Source organism: Mixophyes fleayi, chromosome 3, assembly GCF_038048845.1.
Source record: "Mixophyes fleayi isolate aMixFle1 chromosome 3, aMixFle1.hap1, whole genome shotgun sequence".
NCBI lineage: Eukaryota > Metazoa > Chordata > Amphibia > Anura > Limnodynastidae > Mixophyes > Mixophyes fleayi.
Genome location: NC_134404.1, coordinates 236,497,138 through 236,523,251, shown reverse-complemented (window position 1 = coordinate 236,523,251; position 26,114 = coordinate 236,497,138). Strand labels below are relative to the sequence as shown.

The window sequence follows — 26,114 nt, the reverse complement described above, 5'->3', positions numbered from 1 at the left end:
TGTTCAATCATCAACTGTGATTTAATCAATTTTGAGACGTTCTTCAAAATTCAATTGCTTTCTCACCACTGTAAATGGTCTCAAACTCTATTATGCAAATCAAATCAAAATAATATATCTGTAACAATATTAATATGACAAAATTAATAATATATGTAATAGTATTACTATAGTTACATTGTAACCAAGTTCAGTAAAAATATCATTCCACAGTACCACCCGGAACGTAATTAAATGCTCACCCACAGTAAAGTGACCCACAACATTATTCTATTATTATTCATTTATATATGTTTACATACTTGCCAAATCTCCCGAAATTCGGGTCGGTCTCCCGGACTCCCGGGAGAGCAGGCAAGTCTCCCGGATTCCGCAATTCCCTGGCCAAAATGACCCTCTCCCGGACTGCAGTGTCTGAAAATAGGCAAGTATGGTTAACTGCTGTGGTTTCATGAAATATGTAAACTAATTATTTTCAAAGGCTGGTAAATTTAGTTAATGCGGTAGGCAACCTGTTATCAATATGTCTTATAATGTATTACATCGTATGCTGTATCTTTTAACAATAACAATACAGTTCTGAGATACGAGGTTTGCACTTCGAGTGAGCACACTCTGAAGAATAAAATTTGCCAATTTACATTCCCGGACTAAATATGGCGGCAACAGCTGCTGTCTTCCTGGAGCTGGGAGGAGTCGGAGCGCCTCTCACAGCACTGTGCTAGGCCTAGCGCTGTCAGATGAGGGTCACGTGCTGTCATCACCACGTGACTCTGCGTGCAGGGAGGGTAGTTGTCCATCCTCTGGGTACTCGCACTGTGCAGTGACAGCGCGTGAGTGCTGCCAGTGTCTGTGTTCAGGGTGTGGGGAGTATCAGCTGCACAAATAGGAGCCATGGACAAGCTGCGCAGGGTTTTGAACGGTCATGAAGACGAAGAGCGGGGTCTGACAGCTCAGGTACCATAATAAACTGTTGCTTTTTATTTGCTCAAGAAGTTTGCATGCAATATTTTCACTTGTGTTCTGACTTTTGTAACCGTCACGTAGTGGACGTAAGAGCCGGATGTGCTCTTACACTGTGTGTTTGACAATGAGAAGTTCCTGTTTTGACACAGGAATCTTTAACATGTCTGGTTGTATGTAATATTGATTAAAACATTAGCATCTAAGTATATTTGGGCAATTAGGACATGCATTATTAACTCCTTAATATATGCAGTATTTTTCAGGTTGTGTAAGTTAGAAGAAGACATGTATATCTATTTATTTGACAGAACTTGCATAGTGTTATTCGATAAAAATGTAACTTTACTGATTCATAAATGAACATCAAGTATATTATAGGACCCAGGATCAAAAGCATATATTTTAAGTTTTTTTCTTGACTGTATGTTACAACTAGAAATGGATGCAAAGTTCCTGTGTACACAAGTTCTGAAAATGTACCCACACACTATTGTATGAATTTTAATTTAAAGTCCTTTACACTATCCTTTTGTTTAATAAAAAAATACATACAATGATCTAAATATAATAAACTTGGCACTGTATGTTGAGCATGTGCAGATAAGACATTGAATGGTCAGCACAGCATGGTGGCTAAGTGGTTAGCACTTCTGCCTCTCAGCACTGGGGTCTTGAATTCAATTCCTGACCATGGCCTTATCTGTGTGGAGTTTGTATGTTCTCCCCGTGTTTGCGTGGGTTTCCTCCGGGTGCTCCGGTTTCCTCCCACACTCCAAAAAACATACTGGTAGGTTAATTGGCTGCTAACAAATTGACACTAGTCTGTTTGTGTGTTAGGGAATTTAGACTGTAAGCCCCAATGGGGCAGGGACTGATGTGAGTTCTCTGTACAGCGCTGCGGAATTAGTGGTGCTATATAAATAAATGGTGATGATGATAATGGGCAGAATTAAGCTGACACATAGTATTATAATTGTCAATTACTGGGTGTCAGATTTGATTGATTATATTTCTTACACATACATTTTGGTTAATATTTTTAACTATGCCACCTATGTAGTGAGAATTGTAAAAGCTGATTGAAGGTGATTGCATAGACAAAGAAAAAATGTGCGACACCTTTACAGTGGTTTCATGTAGCCGCTCTTCAGTGCTATACTTTTCCTGCTAGAAAAGCCCATTACTGAAGAGCAAGTCATCAGAGCCAAATTTCTGCTGTTGTGATGGGTTGAAGGAAAGTGGAAACTCTTCGCTCCTTTCACAAGGCAGTAATTAAACTTTAAATGCACTGATCTGTGTTACTCACATGTGACAGGGGCTAGAGCTTTTAACCTGAACTTCAATCTTTCTTGTTAGCAGCTTTTCAGTACTTATGAATGCTGTGCTATTCTGTGTGGAAACGCAAAGAGTATAGTTGTTGCGTGACCACATCCATATGGTTGAAGTAAGATGGGTAAGTCATGAAATAATGCTGGTGGAATATGGGGTTACTTTAACCTTGTGTGACATCATCATTAGCTATTTATATAGCGCTGCTAATGCCGCAGTGCTGTACAGAGAACTCACACACATCAGTCCCTGCCCCATTGGAGCTTACAGTCTAAATTCCCTAACATACACGCACACACTGAAATTGACTAAGGTCCATTTAAAAGCAGCCAATTAACCTACTAGTATGTTTTTGGAGCACCAGGAGGAAACCCACGTAAACACTGGGAGAACATACAAACTCCACACAGTTAAGGCCATGGTTGGGAATCAAACTCATCACCCCAGTGCTGTGAGGCAGAAGTGCTAACCACATAGCTGGACTAAGTCACTGTTGATGGGCTTTATTGGTCTTTCTATAGCAGCCAATGTAAATGTCGCATTTCTGCCACATTAGCGCTGATAATTTGCTCAGTCAATGGTCAAGGTATTGTTCATTGAGATATTAGCTCTCATATGACAGGAGCTTGGTGCTTATGCTGCCTGCGTTGTGCAGTAAAATAGACTGCATAAACACTGAGTGCAAAGGGATATAATATGCACCTTGTTCCTCCCGCACATCCTCGAGACCTTTTTTTTTTTCTTTTTTATTAGAGCAGTGATATGAATGAGGGAGCCCTGGTAAACACCCCTTTTTCAGGAGGTGGTAGTGCAGCTGTACAGGACTGACCACTCTCCTCTTTAGAACAAATGTTGGGGGTCCTGTCACCACCAGGGCCATCTTAACAATATTATGGGCCCCCGGGCAAAGCAGTGCACTTGGGGCCCCTACCTACACAACCACACACTGGAATTTAAATGTAAATTATCAATAAAATTTTGTTTATATTTATTAGGGATGTGCACCGGCCACTTTTGGTGTCTCGTGTTTTGTGTTTTGGATTCGGATTTGCTTGAGGTTTTGGGTTCGGATTTGTTTCGCAAAACACCTGACGAAAGGTTTTGGTTCGGATTTAAGGTTTTGGATTCGGATTTATTTTGAAAAAAACATAAAAAGTGTTAAAATCAAGTTTTTTGGTTTATTTTCACTCCTACGCTATTATTAACCTCAATAACATTCAATAACAATCATTTCCACTAATTCCCAGTCTATTCTGAACACCTCACACCTCACAATATTGTTTTTAGTCCAAAACGTTTCACCGAGGTAGCTTTCTGGACTGCATAGTGCAGTGGTCCCGGTACACAATTTGGTACCGGGGCCACAATACCTTCGCCTTCAAATGGTCTGAATTCCACTGCACAGCTGCCTGCTCCTACATCCTCTGCAGCATATACAGGGTGTAGTTCGAGCGTGTCAATACCTCTTGTTTTTGACGCTGACAGGTCATTTTCATTAATGTATGATTTGGCAGCAACATTCAACGTTGTTTAATATCTGATACGCCTCTATCTGGACTGCATAGTGGATACCTCCTCCAACTTTCAAGTGTAGTGTTTATAATTTATAAAAACTACAGTAGTTATAGCACGTCAATAACTCTTGTTTTAGACGACCATGGTACAGAGCATTCATCATTGAGATCCCATCAAGTCTGTGAAAGACAGACAGCGTCGAAGTGTTATTTGTTGACTTTGTTAACCAAAAAATTGTCCCTGTTGCAAATATTCGTGCAATAAAGAGTGACTTTTTCATTTAAAGGCTCAAGCTTTCAAGTGTAGTGTTTATAACTTATAAACTGGACCACTAGTCATGAACACGGGCCAGGGCCTAAGCCGTTCCTTTGCACTACGTGTCGTAAATGGCATATTGCCAACTTTACGTTTCTCCTCAGATGATTTTAAGTTTCTCTTTTTGCTACTTTTTGAATTTTACATGCCCTGTACTAGGAGATTGGGCATCGGGCTTGGAAGACGACGTTGATGGCATTTCATCGTCTATGTCATGACTAGTGGCAGCAGCTTCAGCATTAGGAGGAAGTGGGTTTTGATCTTTCCCTACTCTATCCTCCAAATTTTTGTTTTCCATTATATGTAGCACAAGAGAGCGTACCCCTAAGCCACACACACTTGGCAAAGCCTTTAAAAATTATATGCGGCACAGGAGAGTACCACTGGACTTATACTGCTGAATCAGTGAACTTTGTAATATAGCAGTACCACTGGACTTATACTGCTGAATCAGTGAACTTTGTAATATAGCAGTACCACTGGAATTATACTGCTGAATCAGTGAACTTTGTAATATAGCAGTACCACTGGAATTATACTGCTGAATCAGTGAACTTTGTAATATAGCAGTACCAATGGACTTATACTGCTGAATCAGTGAACTTTGTAATATAGCAGTACCAATGGACTTATACACTGCTGAATCAGTGAACTTTGTAATATTGCAGTACCAATGGACTTATACTGCAGAATGAGTGAACTTTGTAATATTGCAGTACCACTGGACTTATACTGCTGAATCAGTGAACTTTGTAATATAGCAGTACCACTGGACTTATACTGCTGAATCAGTGAACTTTGTAATATTGCAGTACCACTGGACTTATACTGCTGAATCAGTGAACTTTGTAATATAGCAGTACCACTGGACTTATACTGCTGAATCAGTGAACTTTGTAATATTGCAGTACCACTGGACTTATACTGCTGAATCAGTGAACTTTGTAATATAGCAGTACCACTGGACTTATACTGCTGAATCAGTGAACTTTGTAATATAGCAGTACCACTGGAATTATACTGCTGAATCAGTGAACTTTGTAATATAGCAGTACCACTGGAATTATACTGCTGAATCAGTGAACTTTGTAATATAGCAGTACCAATGGACTTATACTGCTGAATCAGTGAACTTTGTAATATTGCAGTACCACTGGACTTATACTGCTGAATCAGTGAACTTTGTAATATAGCAGTACCAATGGACTTATACTGCTGAATCAGTGAACTTTGTAATATAGCAGTACCAATGGACTTATACTGCAGGATTGTTTTTGGATATTTTTTTTTTATTTCCTTTTTTTTATAATTATTTTTTTTAATTTTTTTTTTTATAACTTGGGAATAATGGGGAAATAACAATGCCCTTTTAGAAGGACAGAGCACAGGACACAGCACCACTGGACTGAGCAGAACACAGCACAGCACGAGATATAGCAGGACAGAGGACCACCTAACACAACCTCCCTCTACCCTGATCAATGCCCGAGTGAAGATGGTGGCGGCTAGCGGGGAATTTATAGAATACGAGTATCGCGAGATCCGACAGCGGGATTATGACTCAGAGCCTCGGTTTCAGTTTTGCAATTGGCGGGAATACCCAGATCTGTCTCGGATCCGGCTCGGATCGGCAACGTTCGGGTGGGCTCGGATTTCAGATATCCGAGCCCGCTCATCTCTAATATTTATTGGTACCTGCAACAAAAATCAGTGTTTAAACATTAAAAAACATGCTGTATACATGGGTGAAAAGATTTTTTTTTTTTTTTCTATTGGGCCGTGCCTATGGGGCCCCTATGCTTGTGGGGCTCCCGGGCAACTGCCCAGCGTGCCCAGGGGGAAAGATGGCCCTGGTCACCACCCCTCCAGGAACAGGGAAATTAACTTTTGCTTGAACCAGGAAGCTGGGTCACTCTGTGGAGTGTTCATAGCTGCAGAGAAAATGAGTATTACAGCCTGACCATAGTTCTTCTGTAGAGCTGAAATGAAGATTTATGGAGTGATTGATAACTCTAGTGCTGTGACCTACGGTACAAGCCATCTCTCTGCTTCAGATAATGGAAGCTTTCCGTGGCGTGCCTATTTGCTATAAGAGGGGTAGTCCCTTTTAAGAGATGGGGAAGTCCAAAAGGACATGCCATGTACAATATTGGGAAACCTCTTTGATTATACTTTGGGGCCTGATTTCTAATTAGAAGTTTAATGAAATGTCTTCTACTGCATCGGATCCAGAGAACTATATGAAAATATTGGTGATGTATGTTAATTTTGTTTTTTATTTTTGTAACTGTTTGCATATATAGACGTATGTCACTTTGATACTGTGTTTATAAACACCACACTTACATTTTAATACTCTACAAATTCATTAGTTTTTTTCGTAGAGAATAGCTGTTGGTTTGTTAACCCATTGATTGTTGAATAGTAGGGTTTTAAATTGTCACCTGTTTAAATGTTTCGGTGGTAGAAACATAATTTAGGAGATATGGGCTATTTGAGTAAATTCACACTACAAATCTTGTAGACTGTGTGAAAGATATGTGCAATATTCAGTTGTGAAATTGATAAACATCTTGCTGCTGCATTCAAGTTGCATGTCCTGTATGTATGAGACACATCAGTGGCAGTGCAGTGTGATAATTTTTTTTTATTACAGCATTAGGGCATGTAAGGACTGGCATAATCTGTGGAAGGAATACCTAGTTTTTAAAGGACAAACTTGGTGCTTTACTTTTTGTAGACATAGTTGCAAACAGCTTTCCCTTCCCTATTTCCCTTTCCTTTATTTTATTTGGCGAGTGATCTTTGAGATGGCAACATCAAATAAGAAGCATGCAAAAAGCTCTTCTCAACTTCTAATGCTGGCTGCAGAAGCTGCAATATCTGCACCACTTTTGGGTATTTGGCCTGATATCACAGCGTGTGGACCCACAACGACCCCCATTCTGCGTAAATATTCCGTCAAAATCTCATGTCGTACATGTTGGAAAATGTCATTGGAAGATGAGTGCAGTCTGTACTATCGTCTACCGATCATGCAAACAGGCCCCAGTGCAACGGAAAGATTCTTTTGTTAGACCTGAGCAACAAACAACCGGATCTTGTCATGTTTGATGAAAAACTTTGTAAACCCTGTCTCGAAAATATTTGTATTATGGAAAAAGATTGGGCCTTGGGCAGCTTTTTGGCAGGGCTTTGGTAAAAACAACAACCTGCATCTTCTCTGTGAGCAGTGTGTAAAGTTAAAAGGCAACACCCTAGGTGTTTTTGCTGATTTTCCACCAGAGTTAATATATGCTATAAAGGTGGCTTTATGCAAAAAGTATAACCTCACACCTGAGATATAAAACTACATATTTCTATACCAGAAAATAAGCTATTGAGTAACTAATCAGTATGGCTGTAGAATTATTATATTTTTATAGTGTTCTAAGAACAGCCTGACTCTCCCAAGTATTAGCCTATTAAATATAAAGCTGGAGGGCCGTAACAAAACAGCATTGTGTCCTCCTTGCAGTTGTACACTGAGTCTGCGACGGCCGTACTCACATGGCTATTAACAGCTGAAACTGACTTTATGCTACTTAAGGAAAACAATCATTTTCCTAGCAGGGTTTCTCCGTAGAAAGCAAAGAGAGCGCAAAAACTTAAAACCAAGTAATACAACTTTAATAAAATCAATCATTAAATCTTGTACATAGAATAGAAGACTAAAAAAGAAAAAACCTTTTTGTGGTGGAACACATCGATTCAATCGCAATTTTATGAATTGATACAGTCCAGCTGCAGGAGATCTTAATAAGTTAGTCAAACCTATAAATATATATATATATATATATATATATATATATATATATATATATATATTTACATGGGATAGCTGGCTTTGACTGTTTATCACCCCATCTACATTTCTTCGAGTTTCATTTTGGAAGTCTGAGAAGCAGAGGACAAAACAAAGTGTTTTTTTTTTTTTTTTTTTGTATGCCAATCAAATTAAAACTCGCCCTAAAGGGAGACTGGGACTTGAGTAAGAACAAATATTCCTATGTCGCATATATTTTCATTTTGCCTTTTTTTCGTGCTACTTGTGGAAGGAAAATAGTCTACACATTTGTGATAGATCTAGACATTTAAATGTACTAATCCCATAGAAACTCTCTATATATTTGAGAGAAGTCAAAAAGTCATGTCAATGGACATTTTTGGAACAAAGTTACAATTAATCTGGGCAAAAATGAAAAGTTCACTTTTTTGAATAAAACCCCTACGTGAATAATTGTGAGGGTCTAGTTGGAGTAATTGTGTGGGTGTTTCAAGTCTTCTGGCACTACATTTAATATTTCCATTTAAATGAATAAAATCAAAACAAATTCCATATACTTAAGATACCTACAGATGATATGTAGTCTTGTTATATGACCTTTTCAGCCACAATATAGGGCAATAAAAATAATTACACATTTAAAGCTAAAATGTGTACCTTTCTCTCTAGAACATATAAGTTTGTCATGAGTTTAGTAAAGCTGGGTACACACTACAGGTTTTTTAATCAATTATCGTGCAAATCACACGATAAATCTACCAAAATATATACAATATCTAAAATAAGTGCATGTGAAATTATATAAATAACCACCCAGCGCTATTTCCTTTAAATAAATTTATACCAGAAGTTATTTATAAGTGAGACCGAATTATTAAACGACTCGCATTGCTCCTGTGTATGAACCAGCCAACCCCACACTGTCCGTTTCTGCAAAGCAGAGCTATTTGCTTTATGAAGCAGAGCCCACCTAACACTATTGCAGAGAACTGATAGATAGCATTTTGGACTTATTTACTTAGGAATAAACGTTTTGGTTTCCTTATGTTGTTCAGCACAGTACTACTTTTTATTAATATATATGTATTAATATCAAAGGTTTTACTCTGTATGGCATTAGAGCTACTAGTGTTTTAAAACAATAACAGTATGTAAAAACAATGAAAGTTGATGGATGTGTTCACAAAAGCATGTTTAAATGCCTTGCGGTGTATTTGTTTATTTTTTTTTATCTATGGTTTGCTACAATTTGTAGTGATGCAGTGTATTTTTTTATAGTAGAAAACTGATGGAAAATGCATTTGAAATTTAAGATGCATGTTTGATGTGTTAGAAATTGAGTTTGTTGTTGATTATACAATTCATTAAAATGTGCTAAAGCACATAGAAATTACATATTGGGCTTTAAATAAAAAACACCAATATCAAATCAAACAAACTTGTTTAGTAAAAAAAAAAAAAAAAGACATTCTCCGTTGCCATCTTTACATACCTCAGACTGGAAGCATTCAAATGACTGGCAACATAAGTATATTTAAAATGTGGACATTGTAATGTTTAGTACTTGGAACAATGACCACAATAACTCCAGTTTATAGCCTCTACTGGGGACATATATAAGGATTTGCACACAGATTTTTTATTTTTTTTTATAAATGTGAGGTCTAAAAGGTATTTACTTACAGTATACATATGGACTTTAATATATTATTTTGTTCTGTCTGTTTTGAGAAAAACATGCTGCAGTTTTAAACTTGTGTTTATTTTTCCTCATAAGCGCAAAGTCTATTGGGGATTATTGGAAAATAGATCGAATAACTGATGTGCTTTTGTTTTACTCTGACAAAATTCGGATGGGTATTAGTTCAGTGAGTGAAATTAAATAGAGTTCTACTTACTGTATATGAGCTGTTCTTCTTGTCAAAAAATCCAATTCTGCTCTGTATTGGGCTCCACAATCCTAAATTGGTAGATTTGGGTTGAGATTTCCTTTGGTTTTCAGGTTGTCGCTTATGCTTTATTAAGAGAATGCACCTAAAAAGCTTGTGTGCTGGTAAAACTGTTACAAGAAGTATTATATTCCAGTATCGGTGGATATTGGATGTGGCAGGAACTTTTTTCTGTCTGCTCTGAATCCCTTTTGGGTTTGAAATTCTGGACTTGGGTTTGAAAATTGTCAGCTTGTTTTGTGTTCTTAGGTCATGCTAAATTGTTTCTAGAATGTTACTATAGTATGTAGTAGCTCCTTTATTGACTGTTAGGGTTTTGCAACAAAATATCCCACAGCATTATTTATTTAGTCTGTAGCTTTTATTCTTTTCATTGGTTTGTAAGCAATCATAGAGCTCCGCAGCACTGGACAGTGTGAAAATTCGAAATGTACATAAATCGGGGCCATACAAGGTAACAATAGAAATGCATACTTGAAACCAAAGGTAGGCAGAGACCTGCTTGTGAAAGCTTATAATCTAATGGGAAAAGGGTAGAGCTGAGACAAAAGGAGCTAAGCTAGGTACACACTACATGTTTTTCACCCGATCATCGTGCCAATCACACGATTAACAACCGTTAGATCCATATTGCTTTAGTGTATACATTCCAACGATCATTTTTTTTTATCGTACCAAAGCACATTGTATAGTTTTAATTTTCTAAACTGACTAATAATCACTATCAACGATGGAATGATGTCGGGGAAAATTCTGAAGTGTGTATATACTCGCGATGAGCAGTGTAGGCAGATCTCCATAGCGGTTACCTAGTCACGTTCATATCAACAGATGGTTATGACAGATGAAGAGCACAGATCTGGAGGTAAATCGTGTGTGTACACATGAACCGACATGCTGATTGGGACTTTAAGTCGTTGTGATATCTTTAACAAATTTACCATCAATGAAAAAATTTCTGTAGTGTGTCCAGCTTTAGGTCAACTCACTGCGGAGATTAGGACCAGGATGTACTAGTGTGAGTAGTATCTGAGGGACAACAATAGACTTCAGTAAAGTGGTGGGTTTTCAAAGAGCTTTTAAAAAGTCTAAACGTTTATGACATTACACATGCCTGGTTAGTTGCATTTGATAACATTATATGTAAATGTTCATATATAATCCAGTGTCCATCACATACAGTACATTCTCTAATGGTAGCCATAAAAGCCATAAAATACTTCCTTGTACAGTTACATCCATACATAACCACATGCCACTAGCTCCATTTTTCCACAATCAGATCTGCAAAAACAGGGTTCAGTCCAGCAGTTGCTACCGCTGAGAAGGAAGTCATTTTAGCACTGTGATTTCTTACAAGAATTGTAATCCACTTCTTATAGTGAACTCTAGCCAATTGGCATGTATTACTGCATTATCTGAACTCCCATTGTTTGACATTGAATATAGGAAATTGTCTTTGCATATTACCAAATCGTTCTGCTAATATTGCTACTTTATTTGGATTATTCCCTGTCTACGGTGTCCACTATAATAAGAAAATCTTGCAAAAGGTAGGTAAAATAATGGAACCACCTAATAAAAAAGGACTCGCATTAAACTACCATTACATTCTACATGTGTTTCCTACTCTTGTGAGCAGAAAGGTGGGGTTGCCAAGGATTAGCTATTATGGTACAACCAAATTCTTCACTACAGGTCTCCTTGAAGCAGTTCATTAAGAATCCCTGTCTTAGAGCACCCACCATTGCCTTATAATTATCCCCACTTGCCATACTTTGTGAACGTCCACAGATAACAGATTGCGGCCCAACCTGGCAAAATCATTTAAATGGAACTCTAGCCAAAATGTTGTCTCCGTCACTTCAGTTTTTCTTAATCAGCAGATGTTCAGACTGTGAAGGTACATTAGGATCGCTTTTCTAGAAGTGTGATTCTGACTGCATTACAGCTTTCTTTATTAAGAAAAGAAAAAAATAAACACTACTTTTGTGATCTCCTAGCCAGTTCACTGGTTTGTTGTAAACAGACCAGTTCCATTGCAGAAGTTGAGCAGAGGACAGGACTATTATTTAAATTCTGATTCTGAAGTTATTATTATCATCATTTATTTATATAGCGCCACTGATTCCGCAGCGCTGTACAGAGAACTCACTCACATCAGTCCCTGCCGCATTGGGGCTTACAGTCTAAATACCCTAACATATATATATATATATATATATATATATATATATATATATATATATATATATATATATATATATATATATATACACACACACACACAGGGAGGGAGGGAGGGAGACAGGGAGGGAGACAGACAGGGAGGGAGGGAGACAGACAGGGAGGGAGGGAGGGAGACAGGGAGGGAGGGAGGGAGACAGACAGGGAGGGAGGGAGACAGACAGGGAGGGAGGGAGGGAGACAGACAGGGAGGGAGGGAGGGAGGGAGACAGACAGGGAGGGAGGGAGACAGACAGGGAGGGAGGGAGACAGACAGGGAGGGAGGGAGGGAGGGAGACAGGGAGGGAGACAGACAGACAGACAGACAGGGAGAGAGGGAGGGAGGGAGACAGACAGACAGACAGGGAGGGAGACAGACAGACAGGGAGGGAGGGAGACAGACAGACAGACAGGGAGGGAGGGAGACAGGGAGACAGCGAGGGAGAGACTAGGGTCAATTTTGATAGCAGTCAATTAACCTACCAGTATGTTTTTTTTGTGTGTGGGAGGAAACCCACGCAAACGCAGGGAAAACATACAAACTCCTCACACATAAGGCAATGGTTGGGAATTGAACTCATGACCCTAGTGCTGTAAGGCAGAATTGCTGACCACTTAGCCACCGTGCTGTCCATGATTTCCAACATATTCTTAAAAGCCGCACAATAGGGATATAAAACAAATATATTCTAAGATACATTTTGGCAAACTGGTTTTGCTTATTCCAGCTGATTTATGTTTGCTTGTTTCTTTTTTTTTTCTTTTTAAAGATTACATTTTCTATCCATAAAAAAAACAACAAATTCTAATTTGTGCTACTACTTCACCTACTGCCTTCAGTATTCAATATTCCAAAAATGAAAAAAAAGTGTGTTGTCAAACTACAACAGGCAAAGAAGCTGCATTTCTCAGGGTTAATATGAGCAGAAAAATGATTATTTTATTTTTGCATTTTATTTTTTTTATACTTGCTTACCAAAGGATTGTCATCTACTTCTGGAAAGGTAATGTTGTCAAATTGAAAGCGTTACTTTGATATGATATGTTTTTGTAATGGCTTGATTGCTGCACATAATGGTTGATCATATATATGTACTTTTTATATATCAAAAAGCACTGTATGCATGCATCATATCTACTTTCAGAGTTTTCAGCATGCTTGTGTTATTCATTGTTAAACCTTTTGACATAAGTATTTAAACCCATCATTAATATAAGTTTTTAACTTATTGTGCTAAAGGTTTACAGTTACAATAACAAGTAGGTAACACCTTTTTACTTTTTATTTAAGGTCTTGGATTCAACATCACTAAGTTTTGGCACTCGAGTGAAGTGGTTTGCAATATGCTTCCTTTGTGGAATTGCATTTTCGATCCTTGTAAGTAATATATTTAATTAATACAGTAGCAGACGCTCAAGATTTCCAGTCATTGCCATAGTGTGTGTCCCTTAAATATTTAAAGCACTGGGGTTATAAATATACAAATTTGTTTGCTGCTACAAATTATTTTTGAGAGAATTGTCCTAGGTCTTTGTGACCCACAAACATGTTTTTAGCATACAGAGTTTCTATTTATGCTATAAACCTATTTGTGTGTAAGAAAAGATGACTAGGTTTTGGTGTTTTTCTTGTCAGAACTTTCAACTACAAATAGTGCAATTCTTTCAAATTACGCACTGATCCCTCATTTAAACACACTAATAATGATTACAGTATGATTGTCCTTTTGGATAATTTGTTCAATCTGCTGAATCTGTGTAAGTTATTAGATTTAAACACTAGCGTTTGTTTTACGTCATCCAAGTCTCAATCTGCCCACATGGAGACACCACTGAAATGTGCCAAGTGCATTTAAAAAATAAATAAATAATAAAAAAAAAATAACTAACTACTTATCGTATTGGTCTGTCTTGGTTTGAAAAAAAAATTCTACTTTTAGACTTGCCCATCATTATTTAACGGAGTTTAACAAATGGCTGCAGAAGCTTGTCTGGCAATCTGCAGCAAAATAATATAACTTTTTTTTTAAAAATGTTAAAAAAAAAAAAAAGCAAAAAAAAAAAAAAAAGCAAACATTAAGCAGGATTTCACTAAACTTTGTTAAAGCACTTCATCAAGGGAGTATAAAAATTTATCCATGTAATATAATGCATATAAATCTACATCTTCCTAATGGAACTACACAAAGCAACTGTTCTTCAGCTTCAATGCTTTTCTTAGTAAGCCGATCAGCTACTTTTTAAACTTTGTTCGGTTGGTATCAAATATTCTGAAGAATTTGTCCATCCAATGCACACACAAGTGGTAAACTTTACACCTCTTACCATTTGAACCAGTCTTTGGCACAAGAAAGACCAGTCTCTAAAAAAAAAAATGTTATCTCCATCCACGTAAGTAAATTTTGTAACTTGCCTTACCAGTTTTTTAGTTTTGTTTTTTTTTTCCAAGCGATAACCGCAACAAAGGTTGATTTTTTTTTTTTTTTATTTTTTTTTTTTTACATTTTAGAAAGTAGAATAAAGCTGATATTGAAGAAGTATTGTCCTGACATTTGGCGATAACCTGATTACTCATACTATTTCATTCTTATCTGTATTACTTGAAAGCAGATGGTATAACTGACTAGTTTGTGCTAATTGCGAGGGTTTAGTTGCTCGTATTTAGTATAATTTGTTATGACGAAGTATAACCTACGTTTATTTTAATTTATCTAATAATGTTCTAATATTTGTCACTTTCTTCTCCCTACTTTGAAAGAGGGCTTTAATTAAAGTTGATATAGCTACAATCCTTAAGCTGACCACCTATGCTTTGATCTTGCTGCTTGACCCAAGAAGTCAGTGACAAGATCACTGTCCAATTTGGCCTCACATGTGTGAAATCTGGATATTCAGCATTTGGACCAAGCGGATGTATCACTTCTGGGGTCATTTGAACTTGTTAGTGTGGTTGAAAGATGACGGCAAGCACAGGTTGATAGCTGTCATTGTCAAACCTTTAACTTGCCCCATTAGAATTCTATTAATAGGATCATTATCTGGCATCGTGATCATTTTGGAGCCACATACTCTGCCAGATTACAAGTGTCATTTTATCAAATGGAAGACCCTATGTGTTATTTTTACTTTAGACAATACAAACACTATTAAGATGCGTATCAGTTGAGCGTTCTGTTCATGGCTTCCAATGTTGTATATGATATATGGAAACTTCCCTACATTTTACCTTGGCTTTGAAACCTGATGAATGGGGTGTGGTTGGAGCTGGCATAGCTGTATTTCTCCTTGCCTCTGGAGGTATTATTTCATTCATAATTATTGATGGTTAGGTGTTTTGTTTTATCAACTTTCTTCTAACTGTTTCTTGTACAAGTATATCACTTCTATATCCATTTTATGTGTAACTGTGTACCCTTTTGCTGCCTTATTGCTAAAAGCTTATACTATATGTTGTGTCTATGATGATCTAAAAGAAGCTCACAAGCCTTAGCCTAAATAACAGCTTTTGTTTAGCTACATTTATTTGTTTTTTCCTTTTGTTAAATGGTTTGTGGTGTTTTTTTTTTTTTGTTAAACTTCTGGTAGACTTTTTTGTTTCTCAGACTAAAGCTGGGTACACACTACACTGTTTTCATCCAATAATCGGCTCAAACAGCCGACATACGACCGCTCGTTCAAAAGTCGGGTCAGTGTGTACAGTGACACGAAGGTCGAAAGTCTGCCCAAATGGACGATTGTCCAATAAAAAAAACCTTATGCGCTCACTGACTAAATGTTTCTAAAATATTGAGCTGTATATAATGGGTCTAATAGGTATAAGTAGATCAAGACTGATTATATGTAACAAAATTTATTGCAATTCCCTATATATGGTAAATAAACAGGTGAAATTGAACATGTAAAAATAAACATCCTATGATACTTAAAAAATTGCACAATAAAATATTAAAATATTAAAATTTCACTGATGGATATACATGTAATCCTGACATGTATATGTTTTGTTGAAAGAATCTGGCTCAACAACCGCTGATGGACCAGATGGTGACAAGGGTTTCAAAACATATCACAGTAAATGCATTAATTTACTGTCATAGATAATCATAAATGAAATATACGTATATGGAGCAGTCCCAATGTTATAATCTGTAGAGCGTTCTCTCAGTTATACAGCTGAGGGAAATGACAGTACATGTGTCCGACTAATTCCACATGGAGGTGATATCGATACTTGCGTTTTTGTGGAGCAATAATCTGTTAATTGTCCGGTCCCAAAATGTCTCGCTGCGTGATTCCATGGGGTTGTTAGTGTTCAGATGTTAAAAATAACGAGTGATCAGTCCCGCTATTGATAGGAAGTAGTGACAGATAGCAAGCATGAAACACGCTTCCGGTTTTGGCTACCGGGTGTGATGTCGCATCCGGAAGATTCTGTTGGCCAATAGATTGGTGTAAGGAGGAGTTGCCTGATTTGGTTGGTCGTACCGTTTAATATTTTCGTTCCAATCTCATTTCTGCTGTGTAGTGTGTATAAACTTCCGACTGATCCACAACAGTGGGTACGAAATTAGTCATTGCTCATGACAACATGGCTGTAAAAAGTCGCTAACGGGACGTCCGCTCTTTCCTTTCTCATCCTAAACAAGGCTAGTGTGTATGCAGTCCATGGACCGAGCGATCGGACCATCGATCGCATGTAAAATTGCTCGGCATAAAAAGTTGGTCGAAATTTCTAAAGTGTGTACCCAGCTTAAATGATCAGACACATTAACCCTTTGTAGTCTCACTCAAGTCTGTGCAGCTGCTGTTACACAGTGAGGATGATTCAATTAGTCATGAAGTGCCGTGGGACTTGGCCTTGATGTCCTGCTGTGCACCTTGCCGGCTAATATGGTACTAAAATCTCCTCTCATTTTACCTCACATGTCTGTGTGATGTGAGGGAAAATGAGTGGAGATATTTGTAAAATTGCTGCTGCAATGTGTCTCTGCGGACTGTTCTGGAGACACCTCGCGACCAATTGAATTCTCCTCAAAGTGCGTGGTTGTGACAACCAGGTAGTAACTTGAGTTAGGTAAGATGGTTTTAGTTCTTAAATGGTTTTCCACTACACCAGTTGGCACGGTCGGTGGGTCAAAAATGTCATCATCAAAGGATTCAGATGATTAAAACCTGAACAGAGGAATGACCTAAAACTGTATTCGGCATATGCATCACCCTATCTTAAGGTCATTTAAGCAGAGATTGTAGGGTCGTTTACACTTAAATTACCTAGCCCACTTCAAAGGTTTTGTTCTGAGTTGGTTTAGCCAGGAATTTTTTTAATTTTTTGGTTTTATTTCTTCATGCCACGCACATTGCTTCTTGGTTGCTTCTCTTGGTTGCATCCCTGAACCTCCTCGCTGTCTTAAAAGGGTAAATCCATTAGTGATGGATGATGACCTCTTTATTTTGTTTTTGTAATGCGATTTTATTTTTATTTTTTTTACTGTAAGGTATTAAAATTTCTAAGCAACAATTTGTGGAAAGGGGATAATTAGCACAGAAAGGTAAATCTGTGATTATACAGTAAATTGTAGGAAAGGGAATTCTACTACTTATCTGCGAATTATGCATTTAGATGTGTATATAAGCGAAACAACATAAATACGATGTATGTTGCATCCAATCAAGAGAAAAAATAGCAGTACTAATATATACTTTTCTTAATCAGTGTGGGACAGCTAAAAAGATGGTGAACCAAAAACAATACCAAACTGTATTATCAGAGATAATTAATATTTAAAATCCATTCATATAAAACCTTGTATATCTAATATATGTCTTTGGTTATTATATGCAGACTTTACCAGTTGTGAAACTTTGTTAAAACTCTGTCTATGTTTTTGATGAAATGATTAGCTGTAGTAGAGGCGTTTTCTGTTATGTATGTGTCTCTGGTGTAACACACTGAGTTGCAATGTTAGTGCAGAGTGTACGTGACAGTCTAATGTGTTTAATGATAAACAGTAGGGCATAGTGTAATGTGTGGGGCTTTGTATTTTATGTAATGATAGAACTGTAGTCTTTGTTGAAAATAATGTATGATGATCAATGCCATGTGAAAAACTAGTCTGTGTGTGACATTGTAACTTTATTGATTAGTGGTGTTTATTAGTTTAAAATGTGGGGTATTATGTGAAAGTTTATTATTGTAGACACTGAGGGACTTATCATCATTTATTTATATAGCGCCAGCAGATTCCGTAGCGCTTTACAATTGGGAACAAACAGTAATAAAACAATACTGGGTAATACATACATACAGAGAGGTAAGAGGGCCCTGCTCTTTGTAAAGTGTGTAGGAGTGTGCAATTTGTGCTTCTTTCACTGATGCCATCATCCCCTTCTATTGATTAAAATACCAATACACACTGTTGCTTTGATCCCATTGCGCCCTGCCCTGGCATCCGGCATCTGTGTGTTAGGACCATGTCTGTTATCTTTATAAGGTGCAATTGTATTTGCAAAAATAAGTATCTTGCATAGGAGCCACCAGGTCTACTTTCCTTACATTGTGGATCATCTTTTTTTACAGAACTAGTAAAAAACCACTGTCTGATCTTTCACTTGACTGGCCTGCTTAACCATATTGTATACAGTGCCATCATAATTTATACTGACATTTACAGCAATATGCTAAAAACTGGGACCACTTGTTTTAATACATTCTGAACCTCTATCCCTGTAGCAGATAAAAAAAAAAATCAACCATAGTCAGGATGTTTGGGTTTTTCCCATTGGTAAATTAGGTGCGTACATTAATGAACACATCTGTGCAGAATGTTAACATTTAATGTAAACACATTTGATTTACATAAAAATCTGAGACCTTTTACTCACAAATGTAACCCAGTTTGTTGTTATACTTATGCTGCTTACTTTTTCAATAACCATTCAAAACAAGTGTCCTACAAGTCCAAACAAATCTGCATTGCACATCTCAAAAGTATAATTCTAATAATATCCAAGCAAGATGAACAGTTTCATCAAGGCGTCTTAATTCTAAGATGCCCACTAATAAGCGCTGATCCATAAACTTCACTGTAACACCTTTAAAAACTTTCACTGAAGCAAAACATTAAAAACAAATACCAAGACAATATTAGTGAAGTGATGTATTTATAGTCTTTCAATTATAACACAGTTTAGCTCTGTTACAATTTTGTGTATACTGTTACATTGAATATTCACCTTCACTTATTGCTACTTTTGCAACTTCAATAAGTTTGAAATACTGCTGTGTCTCAGGTACACATTGTTTCATGAATGGTTGTCTTGCAAATCCATTTGATCTCCCCATTTCTTACTACTCGCCAATCATTTCATAAAATTGTCTTTATTTATATTCCCTACAAACATGTCCTAAAGGTAACTGGTTTCATCATTTATCTTCTCATTTGCACTGAAACAGATATTAACCCTGGATTACTTTATCTTGATATTGTCTGCTTCTCAATAACATTAAAACATGTGTTGTAAGGTTCAACTAGCAGGGTTTATTAATCATTCTTTTCTTGCTTGCTCTTTCTAAATTAGCAGTGATTTATTTTCGAATAGACAGCAATTTTAGAAATCCCTTTGCTTTTTATATGAAGAGCAATTTATGCAGTGGATATCGGTAATTAATATTTAATCCATTTTCACACACTTGTCATTTTTTTTTTTTTTTTTAAACCTGCTTGTTCAGTATAAAATGAAAGCTAATGCTTTAGCGTATTACTTACTCCTACTTGTTAATTGGTAGATTTTAAACAGCCGCTATTATTTATTTGTTTTATGTAACATTCATAGCATCAATCTTTTATCAATAATATTTGTTGTTGCACTGTTATCTCATACACATCTTTGTAGAGACTAGTTTATTAATAGAGAATGCTTTTTCTATTTATTTTATAACCCTTCTTATTGTTGTAAAGTGAGACTTGATGCTTAACATATTTCCTATCTCCACTTATGTAATTATATTCTTCGAGCAGCTGGGGAATATTGGTCACTAGTATTCTTATCCACTTCACCTAACACATCAATGGGAGTGTGTGAGGACTGCACATCCTAGTGGATTCTTTGCAATTGCCTAGGCAGATTGTTGCGACCAAAATGCAGTTTTTTTCCATAAATAGCATTATAGATATGCGGATATATAGTCGCTAGACAAATGATAATCCTTGCAGAAACAGCATACACATGTGACTGAAGCACTAGTTCCTAGTCACTAATCCACAACCACCCTTCAGTAATCCCAATACAGGTTATATTCCCCTTCAATTTTTTTACAGTGGTGGGCGGATTAGGGGTGGAAGCCAGATTGTGATAGGTGGAAAAAGGATAAGACTTGACCCTGAGTGTCCTCCTTGTGGGGGTTGAGGACTGTTTGCTCCCTGTAGAGGCGGGGCTTAGGAGTCTTATTCAGAATACTAGTATAACAATGACCTTGAAAGAAACCGGAAAAGGTTGATAGTATTATATCTACATACGATAATTGTTTAACCCAGGCCTCGATTAAACACTCCTCCTGGGGACATTTTAAGAATAACTTGTCCAATTTATAGAAAAATTAACATACATATGCATGTAACAAAGACATCGCTAGAATTATATATACAAAAAGTAAATAAATGCAACATTATCTCTCCCTTAATCCACTAGCTTAAGTAGTTTTAGTCACTTTGATGTTATGACTTTCTGAGTCCTGGCCACTTGGCATGACAATTTCACCTCTACCAGCGTTGTCCGAGTCTAGCCCTTGGTCTCCCCGTTAGATCAGGCGCATCAAGTAACAAGACTGCATAACAGGAAATTCCTACCAGGGTTGCACTGACAAGTGCTTCAAAGCCGGGCTTATTGGAGGCCCACTCAGAATCAGCTGGCTGGATGACTGGTGGGGTGTGTCCCTTTCCAGTTTTGCAGCAGTCCCCATTAAAGAAAAATGGACATACTCACAATTAAAACTTTTTTTTTTTTGCAAGAACTAGGTTGGATTTATATTCTCCGTAGAGGAAATACCCCCTTCGAAGTCCTATGTACTGCTTCCCAAAATTCTGAACATAGTATTGCACAAATTTATCAAATTATGCTTGAGTTCACTTATACTGCCATGCCTAACAACTAGAGATGGGCAGATTCGGTTCCCCGAGACCCGAACTTTGCCTATCCGAGTACCGAGCTCGGTACTCTCCCGCCCGCTCGGATTCCAAATCGAGGCCGAACGTCATCGGTTTTCGGGGCTCGGTTCTCGCAATAATTGAAATCCATAAATACCCACCTCCACAGCAATCCATTGCCATTTGACAGAGTGACAGAGCAGGGTGTAGTCACAGGCTGATTAGAGCAGGGACAGAGGATATACCTTATTCTTCATCCAATTCTGATAACAATTGATAGAGAAGAGAGGAGGCTAGAGGAGTCTTTTTTTTTTTTTTTATTTTTTTTTTTTTTACAATATTTGGGACTACAAGTGCTTTGGGGTGTCCCTCATTCTTTTGCATTAATATTTCTGGCTGTCAAAAGTCATATTTGTCAGCAGTATCTAAAACAATTTGTAGCACTACAAGTGCTTTGGGCTCAGCATGAATTCAAAGCAGTCCACATATGAACAGAATGAGCAACCGGGTTCTGTCACTAGTCCTGATGGTAGTGTTCCCAGTACGTCATCTGGAAAAGGCGATGTCAAACTACAGTCTTTTGAAATCGGTCAAAAAAACACACACCAAAAAAACATTTACTGTGTTGAAGCGAAAAAGAAGTGTAACTGAGGAAAGTTAAGTGCTGATAAAAAAAAAAATTGCCAACATGCCATTCTACACACGCAGTTGCAAAGAGAGAATGAGGCCTTCACCTTTCTCTATTAGTGGCAGATCCAAAAATGTTACCGAGCCTACAAGTGGTGCACAACTACTGTTGCGCGTCAAAGCCGAGCTGCAAGATAACAGTAAGGCATTAGAGGGTAATGTTTGCTCTGAATCAGAAATGACACCAATCCCTGTGGAGAATGCATCCAACAGTGGGATGTCTAATCGTGAGCATTCTGTTAGTGTACCCATAAAGAGGGCCCTTTCAGCAGTTCTGCTGATGTGTGCCTGAACAGCCCGTGTGTAGCTGGTGATACACAAATTGTGGATGCCACTTTGGAATTAGAAGAGGGGGAGATTTGTGTAAGCGACGAGGGCGCTAATGATGATGTTGATGATTATGATGCAGACAGATACCAAATTGCCATTCTCAATTTCTATTTATATTCTAGATTATATAACGGCTGAATAGTTTTCTATTTTACTCCTAGTGGAGAGGGGATCTGATGCAGACAGATACCAAACTACCTTGGTCTATTTATTTTTACTTTCTAATTCTACAGTCTATGCAGGCTGCTTTTGTGCTATTTTACTACAAGTGGATGGGGGGAGGCTGATGCAGACAGATACCAAACTGCCTTTGTCCATTCCTTTGTATATTCTAATTCTACAGTCTATGCAGGCTGCTTTTTTTCTATCAACTACAAGTGGAGGGTGTAATATACACCCAAATACGATGGCTGCATTGCCAATAGGCTAAGATGAAGAGGAAGACAACCAGATTTGTGTGCAGAATTAAGAACGGCCTACCAGGGATTAAACTGTTTTCTTCCTAATTTATTAGCTTTAGAATTACCTTACTTATCCAAGAAGCAGGTGGAGCACTAAATTAGGTTATTTTATGCCCAAAAACATTGATTTTTAAACAAAATTGCAAAACCAAAACACGCAAGGGCGGTTTGGCAAAACCAAATCACGACGGTAATCCAGAACTTAAAACACGGGGGTCAGTGAGCATCTCTACTAACAACACACTTGCTTGGCAAAGGATATATACGATGTATGTCTATTAAATAGTGAGACTGTGATTCCACCTAGTAAACAAAGCAATCAGAACCGGTTATAATTGCATACGTAGTAAACTTGAACCTCTCTGAACTTGCATGGCAAGCTGCAACACTCAATGACGTTCAGTTGATTGTGAGTTGCCATTTAGTTTCGTTGTGTTTTCTGTAGAGTGCCGAAAAATGGTAAGTTTAAAAGTTGAACAACGTGACAATTTGAAATTTTTAGTAAAATTGCACAAAACACCAACAGAATTTTCAAATGCTTACTACGGCCTGTGGGAATGACTGCCTGTCTCGTGCGCGTGTGTTTGAGTGGCACAAAAGGTTTAGCGAGAAACATGAGCATGTCGAAGATGATGAACGTCCTGGATGAACTTGCACTTAAAGAACCAAAGAAAATGGAGAAAAAATGATGGCTGAATCCGTGAACATTGACAAAAACACCGTATGGAAAATTTTGCGTGAGGAACTTAACATGGCGAAAGTTTGTGCAAAGATGGTCCCAAGGGTTCTCACACCAGAGCAAAAAGAACATTGCAAGGAATGTTGTGTTGACATTCTGCAGCAACTTGATCCAAACCTGTTTCATAAAGTGATCACTTGTGATGAGACCTGGATCTTCCAGTACGGTCCTGAAACCAAAAGACAGTCCATGCACTGGAAAACGCCGTCATCACCAAGAATGAAAAAAGCTTGTCAAAATTCAAAGCAATGCTCATTGTTTTTTTTCAATATCAAGGGTGTAATTTTGGAAGAATGTGTTCCAGAAGGCACAACAGTTAATCAGCATTATTATAAGGAAGTTTTAAAAAAGCTGAGAGAGTCAGAAAGAAACGTCCGCAACTGTGAAAAAATGGTTTCTTTCTTCACCAGGACAATGCGCCTGCTCACACAGCACTTTCTGTGAAGCAGTTTTTGACCGACAAACACATTACTACACTTGTACATCCTCCATATTCGCCTGATTTAGCACCTTGTGATTGTTATCTTTTCCCAAAAGTTAAATCAGTGCTTTAAGGGACATATTGAGTCAGTTGATGCTGTAAAGAAGAAAACGGCAGATATGTTGAAACAAGTGACAGAAATTGATTTGCTCCATGCGTTCGACCAGTGGAAAACAAGACTACAGCGATGTATTAGTGCAAATGGGGAGTATATTGAAGGGGACAAACATTACATTTGTAATACCAATAAATAAAGGTGAGTTATTTAATCAGTCTCGTTATTTAATAGACATACCTCGTACAGCTTCCTTAATGAAGCACACTGGGTAATAAACTTTAAAATGACTAGCATCTGTTCCTCATAGAAATGCAGTTTAAAATCCTGACCAAATGGTACAGATTTCCTAGTCTTCTCAACAAAATCTCTCTAACATACCCCCCACTAGCTGGAGGTGTAATTTAGCTATTGGAGCGCCTCTCCCCTTTTGGTGGAATTGCACATGGATTGCTCCCTTTTGGCAACAGGTCATCTGCATTTCCACATTGATTACAGGATCTACAGTACCAGAAGACCCTAGACACTTTTGTATACTGAATTCCCATTTGAAGCATTTGAGTGGCGCTGCAAAAGCTGTGATTCCTATTCCAGTGGAAATTGGAAAAGCTGCCTACTCTTGCAGATTGGTTCACCAGGATAGCTCCATGAATATAGAAAACCTTCTCCTCTCCTCCTGAGATAAGAATGCCGAGTTCATCTCCAACTGGTTCGATTCGACGTCCCTCCTCTCCCCTGCCCAGGGTTCAATAACTAATCCTGACTAATTTGTTTAAACTTAGGCTTAAAAGATTATGCGTAACCCAACACCAACCATACTGCACCATTGTTTTTCAACGCAATTATAATATAAATGTAAATAGAAGTGTGTGTGTGTGTGTATGTATGTGTGTGCGTGTGTATATGTATATGTGTATATATATGTGTATATATATATATATATATATATATATATATGTGTTATGCACGTTTTTTCGCTATCCAAGAACGATTGTCGAATCTCGATTTGTGTTTCCAATGCACAAATATTTATTCTCAAAGTAGCAGAATAATTCAAGCGAAATAATAAGTACAGCCGTTACTTATCGCTGTCGCTCTGGATCCAGTGAACAGTCATTAAGGTCTGAAGGCTGTGGTCAAGATGACTGAACACTAGATGAAAGCTACTGCTTATATGCAAACAGAAATACAGTAAAACAATGCAGATGGTGTGGCTTGCTTCTATTGGTCCAGGCTTCAGGAAGGTCCAGGGGGTTGCAGATCATAGGCTAGATCAAACTAAAGAATCCAAAAGTGGGGGTCATCTCTCCAGGGGATGTGCTCCTTTCTTCCCGCCAAGACTCCAGTTACAACTAGTCCATTAGCATGTTATAGTCAGCATCATATTAAAGGTTTATTCCCGAACATCAATAACTAGAGTATGCAATGTGCGATCTCTTCGCCGAATGAACCGGACAGCTGCTGATGTAAAGATGATTAATATAATACCAGACATGACACCTTTCCTTTAACCTGTACCATATGTATCACTAATATGCATATAACTTATAATAATACACATAAACACGACTATATTTCGACATAAATAACTGTGTTGCAACTGCGATTAATGTGTACTATTTACACATTAATCGTGTGTTTGTGCGAATGTATACAAAAGTGTATAAACTGTTATTGCCACGTGTTGCGGCTGGATACGCCATTCCACGCCGTAGTGTGCTCTACGCATAATTTCAGACAACCAAGTTTGCTCGATATTAATTGAAATGACTTTATTCAATTTGCTGACTTCGAATATATATATATATATATATCTTACTTTTTTTTATTTACAAAGACAAATGTGAGCAAACCGTTTTGCGACAAAGTATCTGTTAGTTTGTGAGTACTGTGCAGTAGATAAAGAATATATATAAAGAGTTTAAAGTAAAAAAAAAAATCTGGAAGAATATCAATATTTAGATATTATCCGTTTTCAGAAATACTTATTTTTTTAGTTGTTTACCTCTATATGTTCCCATATTAGTGTAAATAGCGAAAGTGGAAATTGAGGTAGTGGTCCAAAAGTGATGGCTAGCAGTAATTTCTTAAG

General features: G+C 37.5%; 1 protein-coding gene across 2 annotated transcripts in view; it reads left to right on the top strand.

Annotated features, from left to right (window-relative positions):
* Positions 1-26,114, top strand: part of SFT2D1 (SFT2 domain containing 1) — a 56,045-nt gene that overhangs the window by 7,910 nt on the left and 22,021 nt on the right. Inside the window, exons 1-2 of one of the 2 annotated variants that reach the window (XM_075203296.1) lie at positions 754-957; positions 13,418-13,504. In XM_075203296.1, the coding sequence (XP_075059397.1) occupies positions 895-957; positions 13,418-13,504 (150 nt within the window). In that variant the 5' untranslated portion in view covers positions 754-894. Of the gene's footprint in view, positions 1-753; positions 958-13,417; positions 13,505-26,114 lie in introns of those variants that run through there. The other variant, XM_075203297.1, reaches the window with a different exon arrangement.